This window comes from Centruroides vittatus, unplaced genomic scaffold (assembly GCF_030686945.1).
Source record: "Centruroides vittatus isolate TY-2023 unplaced genomic scaffold, ASM3068694v2 contig_970, whole genome shotgun sequence".
Taxonomy (NCBI): domain Eukaryota; kingdom Metazoa; phylum Arthropoda; class Arachnida; order Scorpiones; family Buthidae; genus Centruroides; species Centruroides vittatus.
The window spans coordinates 2839201-2854557 of NW_027122643.1; the positions used below are offsets into that span (position 1 = coordinate 2839201).

At 24.9% G+C, this 15357-nt stretch overlaps 1 protein-coding gene across 3 annotated transcripts in view; it reads right to left on the bottom strand.

Annotated features, from left to right (window-relative positions):
* LOC136985427 (cell adhesion molecule Dscam1-like) overlaps nucleotides 1-15357 on the bottom strand; it is a 71378-nt gene that overhangs the window by 28470 nt on the left and 27551 nt on the right. For all 3 annotated transcript variants that reach the window (XM_067282707.1, XM_067282706.1, XM_067282708.1), the window contains 6 exons: nucleotides 14632-14793; nucleotides 12956-13240; nucleotides 12736-12855; nucleotides 5627-5800; nucleotides 4958-5102; nucleotides 2224-2372 (listed from right to left, as the gene is read on the bottom strand). In XM_067282707.1, the coding sequence (XP_067138808.1) occupies nucleotides 2224-2372; nucleotides 4958-5102; nucleotides 5627-5800; nucleotides 12736-12855; nucleotides 12956-13240; nucleotides 14632-14793 (1035 nt within the window). The remainder of the gene's footprint in view (nucleotides 1-2223; nucleotides 2373-4957; nucleotides 5103-5626; nucleotides 5801-12735; nucleotides 12856-12955; nucleotides 13241-14631; nucleotides 14794-15357) is intronic.

Here is a 15357-nt window from a genome sequence, read left to right on the forward strand (position 1 = left end):
AAAAAAAGTGAGGTTTCCATTATATTGAAGTGGACAGTGTAGAATCTAATCATCCAATTATCCGAATTGAGGCAATAAGCAGAGAAGAAAACCGGGCACAATGCCTTTTATTCTGTATAAAAGTGCTCGAATCATAGAAAAATTCTCGGATTTCACTTCATTTTTACTCATATTTTCATAGGTTGATGTAGAATAAAATATTCAAATATTCATTCATAAAAGATGAAAATGTTTAAAACAAATAGATTTATCCTATTTATTTATTATAAAATTTTATCCGCCATATTTTTATAACGCACCACTAAAGCAATAGCGTGGATTTTATGACTGACCATCATTGAAGATGGATTTTCTGAAATATTTCTTCGGCTCCCATATGAGCCATAAATCAGCCATTAAGCGTATTAGAAAAACTTCTCGAACAATAAAAATATAATATACTTTTTTACTCGCTCTTTCTTACGTACAATACCTCTAGAGTATCATAAGTATTTATTATCCATATTAGTACCACAATAGAATTAATGATTAATCTTTACGCATAAATTACTTTAGTGTTGAAGATTATTACTCAGATGTGTTGAGGTGTATTTATAGTTAAGAAAAACTTTCTTATCTGATCTGGAAACTACGCTAAGTATCCGTTATTTACATACGTTATAAATATTGAAAAAATCGAATAAAGAGAAAAAATACCCAAGAATTATGTATAAGAAGTTTAATGTAAACAGAACATAAACTATTAAAGCCTACATATTTGGTGTAGTTAGTCGATGTTGTAAAAGATGCCTTAATTGCAATGTAATGAGTGCCATAGAAGGTAATGTACGACCATTTACTGGGTTTATGTAGTACTTTGTTAAGGTCATTTTATTCCGACATAAATTAAATTTCCATTTTAATTAAATAACATGGTTTTATCATCGTATAATTTATTTAAATGCATATATTTGTTCTAAAAATATATATTATATATTTATAATAAAGTTATAAAGTTTAATGCATTATTTCTTAATTAAGATTTAGCTATTATAAATTGAATTTATAATAATCTAGTTAAGTTTTCATGATAATTAAAATCTATCTCTAATCAGAAATGCATCAAATGCAATCGATATAGTTGATTAGTAAAAGGAATTATCCTATATTTAAATGAGATTTAATGGTTTTTTAAGTATCCCGTAATTAAATTTAAAGTTTCTTAATAGTATAATTTATTTTAATTCTATTTGTTTTCGATGGGATTTTACAGTGCATGAATATTTTAGATTTTAATTATTTTGAATGATCTGAAAATTTCATTTTGTACCTTTTTTATCATGAAAATGAATGAACTCTAATGAAATAACATAACAACAATATATTATTATTTGAATATGATTTAACGTTAATTGTTAGAACATTATTCTCAAATTTACGAAATTGTAACGTAACGCTATAGCCTAAGTTTCTATTTGTGTCGAGCTAGAGACGAAAAATAAAATCAATTAAATTTTACAAATATATAAGCTAAATCTTTGTAAAAATAAAATTATACAACTCATATTTCATTTTAAAAGTTTAAAGAAATTAATTATAAATCCAAATTTTTAATTTAGTACAAAATTAGAATAATTAAGGAAAGTTAAAGAATGTAGTAGCTCTATCGAATTTCTCCGTTTTTTTCTTTAACTTTTGTTATTTAACTTAATCCTTTTTATATATTTTCATGATAATTAATGAGGATTAAATTTTAATGAGAAAATTCTTTCTTATAAGAGGACACAAAAAAATTAACATATTTGCTAGTTGTGACATTAATATTTTAAAACAATTTTTTAATTATAAAATCTTATTTTATTGTTATCAGTTACTCATTATATGTAAATCTTTTGATAAATTCGTGCCATTAAGCATAAATGAGTGGAGTTTAAGCACGAATGATTGAAAATGCGATCTCGTTAAGAATCGATTGATTGTAATTACGAGAAAAGTTAAACATTTGACGTTTATTTCAACGATTAATCTTCTATATATGACGGTTTTTACGACATTTCATATAGTAAAAAAGACGTAGAAAAATTCTACAGCTTTCCTAAATTGATATTTTGTGAAGAAAGTGAGTTAGAACATCAAATGACCGAGCCAAAGTTGGCAATTTCGACTTAGTGTAAGGATTGTTAGTTTCTTACTAAAACAGCTACTAGCAATTACCGGAAAGGCTAATGGTCTATAAAACCTTACCTAAGACGGTCAATTGGATGCTTGTCTCGTCTTGTCCATAAGGATTTGATGCCATACAAGTGTACAGAGCTGTATCCTGTCTCCTTGTCGAGATGAACCGAAGTTCCGATATTTGGCTCTCTTTAAGTAGTTGCTCTTGTAAGACAATACTAAAATAGATACAGAAATAATTTTTATAGAAAATTAGGACAGTTATTCTTTTAGAAAAATACCATATTAGTCTGTAAAAATTTGAGATTTTTCCACTAAAATTAACCTACACTTTAAAACATGTTATTAGCATAGTTGAATAGACGATATCGGACAAGATGATTGAAAGTGTAATCTTACTTAGAATCGATTGATAGTAATTACGAGATTCTTTACCTAGTTGCTACCATTTTACTAAAGTAATTCATTAAGTATTAAAGATCTGATTTATTTTAACCTTCCTGTAGGTCAAACGTCCTACAAACCTATTTAAGATGTAAATTTAGAAAATTTACAACATGTAAACTTTATATTTATAAGAGAATTTATACAGCAATAAAATTTCTTATGTTACACTATATCCATATTTTTAAATAAAAAGCTTTGTAAATATACATAAACTACGTTTATCTTTCAAAACAAGACCTTTTTATACTGCTTTTTTTTCAAGATTAACAATGATTCAAGAGGAATTTGAATGTGAAGAGATTTTTCCATTCGTTACCTCACAGCAGTCACCATCTAAAAAGTATATTTTTCTACTGAGATTTTTGAGGGTTAGAGTGTTAAAAAACAAGAAAAGACGAGAAGAAAACAGCAAATTTTCGATAAAAATTTAATTATAGAAAGGAACTTCAATACTCAAAACGATCTTGCTTAATGTATTCATCTATAGTTAATCATTTAAAAAGTTGCCTAATGCTTCAGTTTTTTTATCATTCTTAAAAAATATTTCCTTATTTTTTATAATTCTAAAATCTATAAAAAAATAATAAATTTTTATAATATTAAAATCATTTATAAACATTTCGACATACACAAATACACAAGCTACGTACACACATATATACAATGCAGAAGAAAATTCAAATCTTAGGAAAGAGTATCTTACTTTTCTGGAATATTATCAATAATTTTTTAATCTATAAAAATTTTATATGCATTTTTTAATGGGAAAAAGTTTACTTCATTCAAAAAGCGTAGATTCTGTTTTAAAAAGTGAATATGAAACGTGTTATAAATTATTTATTTTATTTTAAATGCGTTATCGTTCTTTCTATTCCCCTCAAGAGAATTTATTTCAGAAAAGAAAAATAAAGTTTCTAGATATTTAGTGGCAAATTATTTTTGCTATAAGGTAGAATGAATAAAAGGGCAACTAACCAAGCCCTGAAGAAAGAAAAATCAATCTTGATTATAAAAACATGAATGATATTCAAGATTTTTCTACAGTACTAATCTTTCTCCTGCAATGGCTTTTGAACAAAATGGTAATTAAACTAATTCTTCCTGGAAAAATCTAATTATCATTGCACATTTGCAAAAATTTTTCAACTTTGTTTCTCTTTTGTATATAAATCATCAACCTGATCTGAAATTAAAAAAAATAATAATAACAAAAAGAAATTACAGAAAGTTAAATAATCTTTAACGTAATTTTAAATATATTAATTAAAAATAACGGTATTTTGTAATAAATTTTATAAATTCTCCTAATTACGTTATTTTTTTCGGGATTTGTTTATTTTTATTAATTAAAGTGAGGTAGAAGCATTACGTATTTTATTATAGATTTTTTCAAAAGTTAATAAAGTTATTAATAGGCTAGTATTAATTAACTGCATTCTGTAATTTTTTACTTTACGGCTTTAATTGCTGCTTGTTCTTTTTACTTATTTATTATAATTATTATTACTTGTTTTTAATCTTTTCTCATATTTTTATATGCAAAATAAACTGTACTAATAAATAACAATAATTTGAAATTTATTTACTTTTATTAAATTTTTCTAATTATTTTTGTTTGTATATTCGAACAATTAACTACATAAATTATAAAGCATTTTTATTCAATTTCTTAGAACTAATTTCTTTTCTTAACTATTGGTTAAACAGCAATCGCAATTTTAATTTCAAATTAATTAAATCAGTCGATTTAAATGTTTAAATAGAAATAATAGGAAAAAAAATTTAAATTAAGTGAATTTAATCTTGATATAAATTTAAGATTTTTAAGAGTTTTTTTGTTTATTCTATTGAATTTTTTTTCAATGAATGATAATTTATAAAGTAAACAGCATTTGATTGATGTAGTTTCTTCTGTTAAGCCGCTCAACATATAAAAAAAAGAGTACATGTGCTAGATGTAAGTAGCTTCCAGACGAAAACACTTAACTTATATAAAAAGTAAAGCACTGTTGACAAGAAATTGTTGGGAAAAAAAGTATTTAAAAAAGCTAAACCTACGTATAGTTTGACTTTCAACAAAACTTAGGTCAACGGTAACTTGGAATGTAATATTAATAGATAATTTCATTTAAAAAATATAATTAAATTTCAAGATTTTCTGCTTTATTTATTTTTATTAAATATAAAATATTTTATTAAATTATTGTTACAGCGCTAGCTAATCAACAGCACAAAGAAGATAAAAATTAATTTTGGAAAAAGAACTAAATCAGATATCAGAAGTAAATTATCGGCTTTTGTTTACGAAATACATTAGAATTTTTATCTATAGATAATATTTTAAACGTATTCATACCTTGGAGTCGATGAATCGATTAGTTGTCTATCTTTCATCCATACAAACGACACGGGTCTTTCACCAAATGCTTCACATTTTAATTCTGTAGATTGCCCTTTCTGTATTACGGATGCTTGAAATTTCTGCTTGAAATAAGCGGGAACTGAAAATATAATTTGTTCATTCCTTTATACATGCATAAAGATCTGCATTTTTTTTTTTTAAAAGGAAAAAGAAAATTCGATGCACATTTTAAAGTTAATCTAATATTGGATAATCTGGCTCATTTCCACATAATTCATTGGTAGTAAGTTCGATCGTCTGGTCGACTGTAGATAGACTTAGGAAACATATTAGGAAATAAGAAAAATGATTAATCAATAAAATTAATGATTAATGATCTCTTTGAACAGTAAAGTTCTAACAGAATCGCTTTCGTAAATGGCTCCTAGGCATAAATTTAACATCAAGAGAAGTATAGTTACTGCATCTGACGGAGAAATTAGTCGATAGTTTTAAAAAGAAAGAAAAAATATTTTACCGATAACCGATGAACAGCAAACTAACTAATAGTTATAAAATTTTATTTATTGACATTTTAAATCCCTTATAAATACTCTTAACGGTACTTAAAATTTATAATATATTTAAATAAATATTTTATAAATACATATAATAGGAATTTACCATTAACAGTAAGTTTTACGACTGTACTGAGTGCAGATCCTACACCGTTACTCGCTTCACACATGTATCTTCCATCATCTTCTTGTTCAATTTCTCGAAAATATAGTGATCCATTGACCAATGATTGAACTCTTGAACCGCTGATTACAGTCCGGTACTCGATAGATGACGATTCTTTTGAAAAATAAAGTAAGTCCAACATGGTTATTTTCAAATTCGATATTTTTGTAATGTGTAACATTTACACTCTATCATATGTTTAATTCGATAACCCATTATCATTTCTTCATAAAAAATGAATAAAGGCATGTATCAGAAAAGCGTGTCTGTTTAAGAAATGTATTGTTATATTTTTTAAAACAAAGATAATTAAAATTAAATTATTAAATTCTATAAATGCAAATCAATTATTATCTAAACATCTCATTAGATTTTACCACACCCTATAAAGCTTATTTATCGTGCTGATGCCAAAGAGATAAGTTAATGATTGCAAAACTATATATCAAAGTTTCTCTATCCTACAGAGATAAAAGCATAACTAATGCCTCATGTTTTATTCCTGAATATCGTTCAGCTTAATTTCTGTTTATTTTTTCCCAAAACTTCTGCTGATATGTTTCTGCAGTTGTTGACGGGCTATGACGGATGCCCTCTTTATCTATGTCCCCTAGGGCTTAGCTTTCTTTCTTATCCTCTTCCTTATTCACATCAATGACCTACTTACATGAACTTCATCCTCAACTTCACTTATGTCACTCTTTCTTGCTTCTCCAAGTCTGATTTTTCTCGAAAAATCCTTGACGCCTATTTACTCTCTCAAAATCAATAGAAAATATCACTTGAAAGGTAAATCGTTTTCGAAATGTATACAAGTTCGATTTCAACAGAAAAAATGTTTGCATTTTTTAAATATTTTCTCTTTGTTTTAAAATATTCTTAAATAATCCACGACTGAAAGACGTTTGTAACTATTAAATAGATTCGTTCTGTTTCGCTGTATTAAACTGAATTAGACTTAATATAAACAAATTACACTATTAAACTGTATTAATTAATGCATTATTCGAACGAAATAATAAACATAAAGCATCTATAATTATAATAAATTCGATGCAGGAATTTACACGCAATGTTTTCTAAATGAATGATCCTTCGTTCTGCTATATATGAATTACTGTCGAAAATGATAGATTTTCATCATCTATAATAACTTTTATCAAAGAATCAGTTTGATATAACTTATCATAAAATGAGCCTTAACGTAATTTATAGAAGTACTATGATTGAACACAATATTAAATGATAACATGACGAATTTTAGAATCTTCGAAAGCCGCTTAAGCGAACTATCTGACTTAACATGATGTTAGATTTCACTACAGATAAGGATTTACATCCGGATTATATAGTACCCAATTATAAAATCTGTAAAAATTGATCGTTTTCTATTATCTGCATTAAATGAGTGGCAAAGTGTAAAAAAAGAATTGCTAAATATACGTCTACACTGTATCTTATTTTTATATATTTTTTACTTATTAATTATAGATTTATAGAAATTATTTTTTTAGAAAATCAATACAATTTAAATTTATCATGAAAAATTGTTTAAAATTTTTCATGTTTAGCAAACAATTTTATGTTTATTTTTACAGCAATTTAATTGTGAAAATTAAATTTTGCATTTATAACCGGTAAATTTTATAGAATTGTTTTTATAAATAAAATCTATCAGTTTATCTATACACAAAATTTTCTACATGTTCTGGTTCTTGAGGCAACTTACGCTCAGTTCTGTTAAGAAAGTTTCAGAAGAGAAATTTGAGGAAATTTCAAACTGGCTGGAAAAATATCCTAAAAAATAAAAAAATAGAAAAGCCAAAATATGATTAAACCACGCCAATAAAAAAAGTGCAGGGACTGGAAACGAATTCATCTTTCAGTTAAATAGCACATTGATTGATAGGAAAGTCACGAATATAAAAATAATTCTTTCCACTTAGGTTACTGATGGAAAACCAAGGGGACCAGGAAACAATTTTTACTCTGCCATTGCTTACGTAGAAAAAATATTTAGTTTTTTTTTCTTCCTTTGATCTTTCAGATTGCATTCTTATATAAGTTGTAAAGTTCAATCATATTTTGAATCATCCTATCAATGGATTGAAGCAAAATAGATTCTATCATCTTCATAAGAGTTGTAACATATTATTCAACTCTACGCTGTAGAATGAATAAATAGTTAAGAATTTATATTTTATAAAAACAAAAATTAATATACTACCTTTTTTTACAGAAATTTATTTACTTTAAAATTAAAAATAAAATAATAATCACACGAAAATTTCGTGTTTTTTTTTTCATTAATAACAGGAAAAAATAAATATATTTAAAACTTGTTTATTATTATTATTATTTTTTGTTCAGATAAAAATTCAAAGATAATCAGAGCTTACTTTACATATAATTTAGCCTTAAGCTAAACCTGCTAATAATCGTAACAGATAAATATAAAAATTCATTATTGTATGTAATACAACAATAGATTAATACTTTTTAAATAAAATAATGTATATACATTGTAATAATGAAAAATTACGAATACTTCTCAATTTAAAAAATACATCTGATATTAAAAAAACAGAAATTATATTTAAATACCCTTAGGAATTTTTAACGTACTTTTTAGTTATTTAAATTTCATTAAAAATTTACATGATAAAGTGCAATAATCAAAGCAAAGACAAATTACTTTTAATCCTAGTAATTCCCCGAAGTACTCAATTCACATTATATTTAAATTTTTTTAATTGCAATGAAAAATTCGTAAAGTAAACAAGAAAAAATAATTTACATTAGAATTCCTAAATCTTAATTAAGAAAATAATCTTAATTATAAAGTAATTAACATATTTCATTGAAAACAATTTTATAATTTTTCTTGAATGTTTTCTTATATATTTTAAATCGAAAAATCAATTGTAATAATAATAATAATAAACAACATTCTATTATTTTTCTTTAAAGTTTAAGAGTGAGTTAACTTCATTTTCAGACATACTTTTAATTCAATATACACAAGCACACTTCTATAATTTGTCATGTTTTTTTAGATGTGAATTTGGTTTCATAATTTAACTTTTGTGTAAACTAAAACTTAATTAATATATAAAAAATATTTAATAAAGACTTTTATAAACTAATTTTAGTTAGGAGTAGAAGAGGATGAGTGTTATCTCCCTTTTAAAGATATGCATATCATATAATTAATCACTATTAGCTGCAGTATGATCTTTACGTATCGCCTTTCGTTAGTATAACTCATTTCCATAAAATTATTTAATTAATCAGTTAAATATTTTAGAATAGACGCAATGTTTTAATAATATATCTTCTCGTACTTCAAATTAATCAAGATGTATCATGTCTTCTGGTTCATTTCTAGGTTCATTAAATAGACTTATTAACTGAAGTAGATTATATAATAATAAAATATGAGAGAAATATTATTAGTGAGTATTAAATTTAGCAATAATATTGCATAAAAATAGACAAATAATTAAAATTAAATATATAAAATCGCGCGTGATATTAAGACAAAATAAAACTTTAATTTCAAATAAAAAATGAATACTAAAAATATTTATGTAATTTATTTTTGTATTAAGACACTTTTATGGTTTACAAATTTCTAAAATATATTTATTTTCAGTAAATATAATTTATAAAAGGTATAAAAAAATAAAAACTTAAGTATATTTTTTAATAACACAGTTACATATAAGGCCCTAAGTAAACAAAGAGCGTATGAATATTTTTCTATCAATAAAATATTCTTTAAAATATCCATTTGATCGATATTTAAAAAATATTATAAATAGTTTGATCGATAATATTAAATTTAACAAAAATAATTATTTGCTTTTTAAAAAATTCTGCCATCCTTATAGACTTAATATCATTAACGTATTATAAAATATTATTTACTTTTTTTTTATGTAAACGAAGTTAAGTGCTTGAAAAGATGCCCTTATTTTAAAGTAAACTTAGCTAAAATTCTTCAAAGATTACTTTTATTTTTATGTAAACTCAGTTAAGTATTTTAGAAAAGATCTTTAAATACTTTAATGATACAATTTCGTTTAATGTTAAAACTGTATAAAAGGATTTTTCTTAAATTTCTTTATTAAGAATTTTCTGAATGTATTGTATATTGTAAATAGGTAGGTGTAATTAACATTTAATTTAGTAGCATCTTCAGTTTTTAGGGAATAGGTAATACTACATTATTTAATAAGTTTAATATTTGCCCTACATGTAAATTAATTACCACAGAAACTGTTTTTTTTATATAAATTATATTAATTATATTGAAAATATCTTCACTTTTATACAATATAATTAAGTTTTTTTAAAGCTGTTTAACTGGATTATACACGAGTTATTTTAATGATTCAAAAAATTATAAATAATTACATCATTATAAAAACAAAAAAACCTTCATATTTATTTCTTTTTCCATTAAAGATATTTATCTATAATACTTATATTTTTAATTTTCATTGCAATTTATAATTTAAGTTATAATTATATAAATACGTCTACTTATTAACATATTCAATTTTATAAAAAAAAATAAAAGCGTAAACGATAATCGTTTATTTAAAATCCTTATAAAACATTAAACTGTTATTTACTTTTAACGTAAACTGCTTTAAGCATTTCAGAAAATAGCTTTACTTTCGCGTAAACCTACTTAAGTCTTCAAAAAATACTTTTAAGCATTTATAAAAGTAGAGAGATACTTTAATGATGCGGTTTCATACTAAGCCAAAAGTAAACAAAATATTTTTTATCTTTCGATTTTTCTTTTTCTTCATCCAAAGGAAGAAAACTTTTTCTTTTTCATAGCGTAAACTTTGATCTAATATTACACTTGAATATATCAGAAGGACATAATTATCTGTAATAAAAAATATAAAATAATATTGATAGTTACCGATAACAATTATTATTGTGAAACAATGATGGGTGTTAGTTTTGTATTAATTAATATAAAAGTAGTTATTTTAATTTAAAAAAATAATAATTATAAACTGTATCTAATATGACATTCTTCCCGTTTTACGCAAGTACCCTCGATTCTTCGTGTCATTATTAAACCCAGTGGTTCTTACACCTGATACACACCCTGGAGGTACAAGATACCTTTTTGGTGGGTTCAAGAATCGTATGAGATACTTTTTCTTTGATTAAACGTTTTAAAATCTTTTTAACTGTGAAATAAGTCTTTCTTTTTAATAAAATATTAATAAAATGTGCCAATACCGAATTTAAATGTGCTTTTCTGATGTAAATTTCTAACCTAGACCTAAATGTTTTTATATTAATAAATGTGCACAGATGATTTTCTTTTCTTTCTTAATTGCTTAGTTATAGTTAAATGTGGACTAAAATACAGATGAGGATATAGAACAACCCTACCCCCTTAAATAAAAGAATTGAACGAATTTTTTATGAGGATGAGAAAACGAATTTTAAAAATTCAAGGGATGCGAATAGCGAAAAAGGTTAAAATCCATTATTTTAATCGAAGTCAACCTACAATTTTCGGCTTTAAATTTATTCTAAAACTCAATAAACACTTATTTTTAGAACTATTGAAGTTTTAGACAAAGCCTGTATTTCAATATTGTCATTACTCTATTATATGGATATATTTTAAGGCTGAATATTTATTCTAATGTTCGATCATTCTAAAGATACTCCTGATAAAACCCCTCTTTATAACAAAGTTTCCACATTATAACTGTGTTTATAAATTAATCCGCTTTTAAATTATAGCAACTGCATTGATTTACAGATATAAGCAAAAATTAACAAATATATTACGGACAAATAATTCCAATTCGTGAGAAATTAAGGTCAGAATTTTACGAAATATATAGAATTTCGGTTTAACGTAACATTTAATTTTTATGAAATTTTCAGTGAATTTTTCATATTTCTCACGTTAATTTAAGGAGAAAGTATGAAACGATTATATTAATGTATATTTCATACATTCTCATATCGCGAAAGAAACCAAAATATAAAAAATACATAGAAGCTTTTTTTTCTATAAATAACATTTGAAGAAATCATCAAAGATGATTGCATGTTGCTAAAAAATTTAATTAATTAATACGTAATCAACAATACAATCATTCATTTCTTATGAATTAGATGATATTCTTCCATTTAATTATCTAAAACATATTGCGATACATAATTTATTTTCAAGAAATAAATACTTTACTTACGATAATATCTACTAACAAGTTAATGCATTTCGTTGATAATGATAATAATAAAGAAAAAGATCCGAAAAAATTAATTAGATTACTTAAACTATCTTCGATTTTGTCTCTAATACAAATTTTCATTATGGTAGTAGATATGCTTTCATGTTGGAAAAGTGAATGACCATTAAGATAAACAAAAAATAAAAAAAATAATAATAAAAGACAAAGACATTAATTTTGATTAACTGAAAAACTGAGCTATTACTAAAGAATTAAAGCGATTAATAAATGTGGATCTATAAATAAAGAGGAACAGGAAAAAAAAAATGTTAAATTTCGAGAAACGTAATGTAAAAATTCGCATTAATAAATCAAAATTTACTTTTAAATAAGTGCTTTAATTACAAAGATGTCTTGCATTATAAATTTTGACGATGATAATTCCCAACATCACGTGATTGATGACACAGAATTGCAAATATGCTGAATGCCACTCTACATAGTAAATTAATCATAGGATTAAGTATCATTCAACAATTTTCCAAAATTTATTCCGGATTTTTGTTTTAATATTTTTTAAATTGTACGTAGCCGCTAGACGATGAATCATTTAAACTGGCGTTTCAAAATATTTTATAATAATAATTAGCTTTTATAAACGCGTAAGCAAAGCGGAGCCGCAAGAGAGATGTATAAATCATTACATGAACTATTTAAATTAGATATCAAATAAAGTACTATCGTTATGTATAATAATTAAACAATTGAGCTTGTTTATGATTTATGTAAATATATTAAAGCTGTGTAATTAAATAATGTTACCTTCTGCCCTTTTCCAAACAACTCGAGGTTCTGGTCTTCCTATAGCCATGCAGTCTAAGAGAAGGGAATGTCCAACTACTGCTGATTTATCAATTGGTTCAATTTTCCACTTGGGTGCAGCTAAATAAAGAATTTTTCTTTTTCTTAATTAAGAAAATTCGTTATTTATAAAGAAAGAAGTGTATATATATTTTTAACGAAAAAATGTAATATTACTAACCACTAACTGATAATGGCACGGTAAAATTTACTGTTGCAGCATCATTGGATGCCACACATGTGTAAGTGCCACTATGTTCTTGTGTCAGGGATTTGAACACTAATGTTGACACAAAGTCGTCTATTAGTTCTAACGATATCCTTACATCGGTAGATATTGGCAGGCCATCTTTCAACCATAAAATACTAATAGGTGGATCTCCTACAGGCACACTACAAGATACACTTGCTCTCATTCCTTCTTCTGCATTTTCTGGAAAGCTGAATGGAGTAATTTTAGGTGGAACTAGAAATAAATAAATAGAAAAGTAAAGAAAAATAAATAAATAGAAAAAAATCAATAGGACATAAACAACAGGTTTTGTTTAAAATATATTTTTTACAATTCGCATTTCGAGTACGGAATTTAAATTTTATTTTAAGATGGTCAATTTATCTGAATAAATTACATTTACACATGAAAAATTCATATTATTTTCTTTTTTTCTGGTCTCCGTGTGGAGAGGAGCATTAAAAAAATGTAAGTTTCTTGCATAATAATCTCATTATTAGTCAGAAACTATTCGGATACCGTATCATAAATTTAAATCAATGTTATCGTTTTTTATGCATTACGAGGATGATATAAGTTGCATTTTAATCAAAATCATTGATTTAAATCTAGAATTATTGCACTCGAAGGAATAAATAAGTGAAGAGTGGAAACACTTTCACATTTAATTTATCCGAGCTATTTCTAGTCTCCAACTGAGAATCACAAATCATGTTGTTCGACTCCAATAGGAGGTTAGTCAAGTATAACAGGGAATACTTAAATATGGAACAACGTTTAAAATATACTATTAAGTCAATAATAATGCTAAATTAACGATGTTTATTTAGCATTATTATTATATTATCTATATTAAATTGATTATAAATCTAATTGCACTTGTAAATCTAAATTTACATCGTAAAATAATATTTTTCCTTCTAGAAGTGATACTTTAAATTATTAAATCAATAGAAGGTGAAATTTAATACATTATTGTTACAAATTTTGACAAGGTTTTTATTGATTTACAAAGTTATTTGTAAATAAAAAGGTAGTCTGAATCTCTGTTAGATATTATATAATTTGGATTTAAGTGATCTTGTAACCATAAAAATGCCGAAGAAACTAATTTTTTATATTAGAATTAACTAAGCAAAATGCATTAATTTAACTTTTAGTGCTTTCATTATATTCTTACGTGGAAACAATAAGCTGGAAGCCGTTGTAAATACTTGACTTCGATTATTTTCTCAAATGTAATTAAAAAACCAATTTTTTCCCTTTTACTAAAAAGACAAACACTCGTATTGATAATGTTATCTAACAAAAGCATTAAAACCAAACACCATATTTCATATGAAACGTCTTACATAGTGAGCTTATCGATACTTCTAAACATATATTTTTTATTGCCTTTAAGGGATTTATATCCATTCTGAGCCATAATTCATCCTTAGGATTTTATCACTTATTAATACTTAAAGTAGAATATTAAAGCTATAAATTTATAATTCTTCTAACTCTATTATTTTTCTTAATTTACACGCGAATAAAGATTTCTTTTTTTTAAAATTAATATTAACTTACAAAAGTTGTATTGGCGAAAGCTTGTTGTTAAAAATAGGTTTCGAGCAGATACTTACCTAATACTTTAATGTAAACCTTACGAGATGCTGCCAATCCTTGGTCGTTAGTTGCTCTACATTGATATTGTCCATCATCTTCTTTACCATCTACGTGGTGAATTACCAAGGTCCCATTCGAGTGTACTTTTTGGCGTCTACCGAGAGGCAGCTGTTTTATCCCTGAAAAGAGACAAATTGGTATGACCTACTTTGGAATTCTATTCTCATACAACAATCACAAGATATTGTAGTCCTTTCTTGCCTCAAACTACTTATCACTTTCCTAAGATGTTACAAAGGAAAGTATCATTTATGCTTCCACCTTACACAGTTTTGGATACTTAACCCAAAAATGTCAAAAGTTTTAATATTTATCGAATTTTAAAATGGAAAATACTTCCAGTTACTCAATAAAAAATTAAATAGTTGATAGATAAAAAAATGTTTCAATCCGAAAGAAATACCATTTTGGCATGAATAGTTACAAAAATTAAATTATAGATCCTGTAACAAGAATTGCTATACATAGTCACGTATAATATAATGTTTAATTTACTTTTTATAAACATTTTAAACAGATTTGTTAAATCTTAATTCTCGCAAAACATAAAAATTTAATTTTATACGCAAATATATCAATTAAAAATTAATTGTCTAGTGCAAACTTTTACATATTTAATAATTAAAACGAGCGTGATAGTAGACACTAAAAAAAAAAAAAAAAAAAAAAGAATTCCTTCTAAC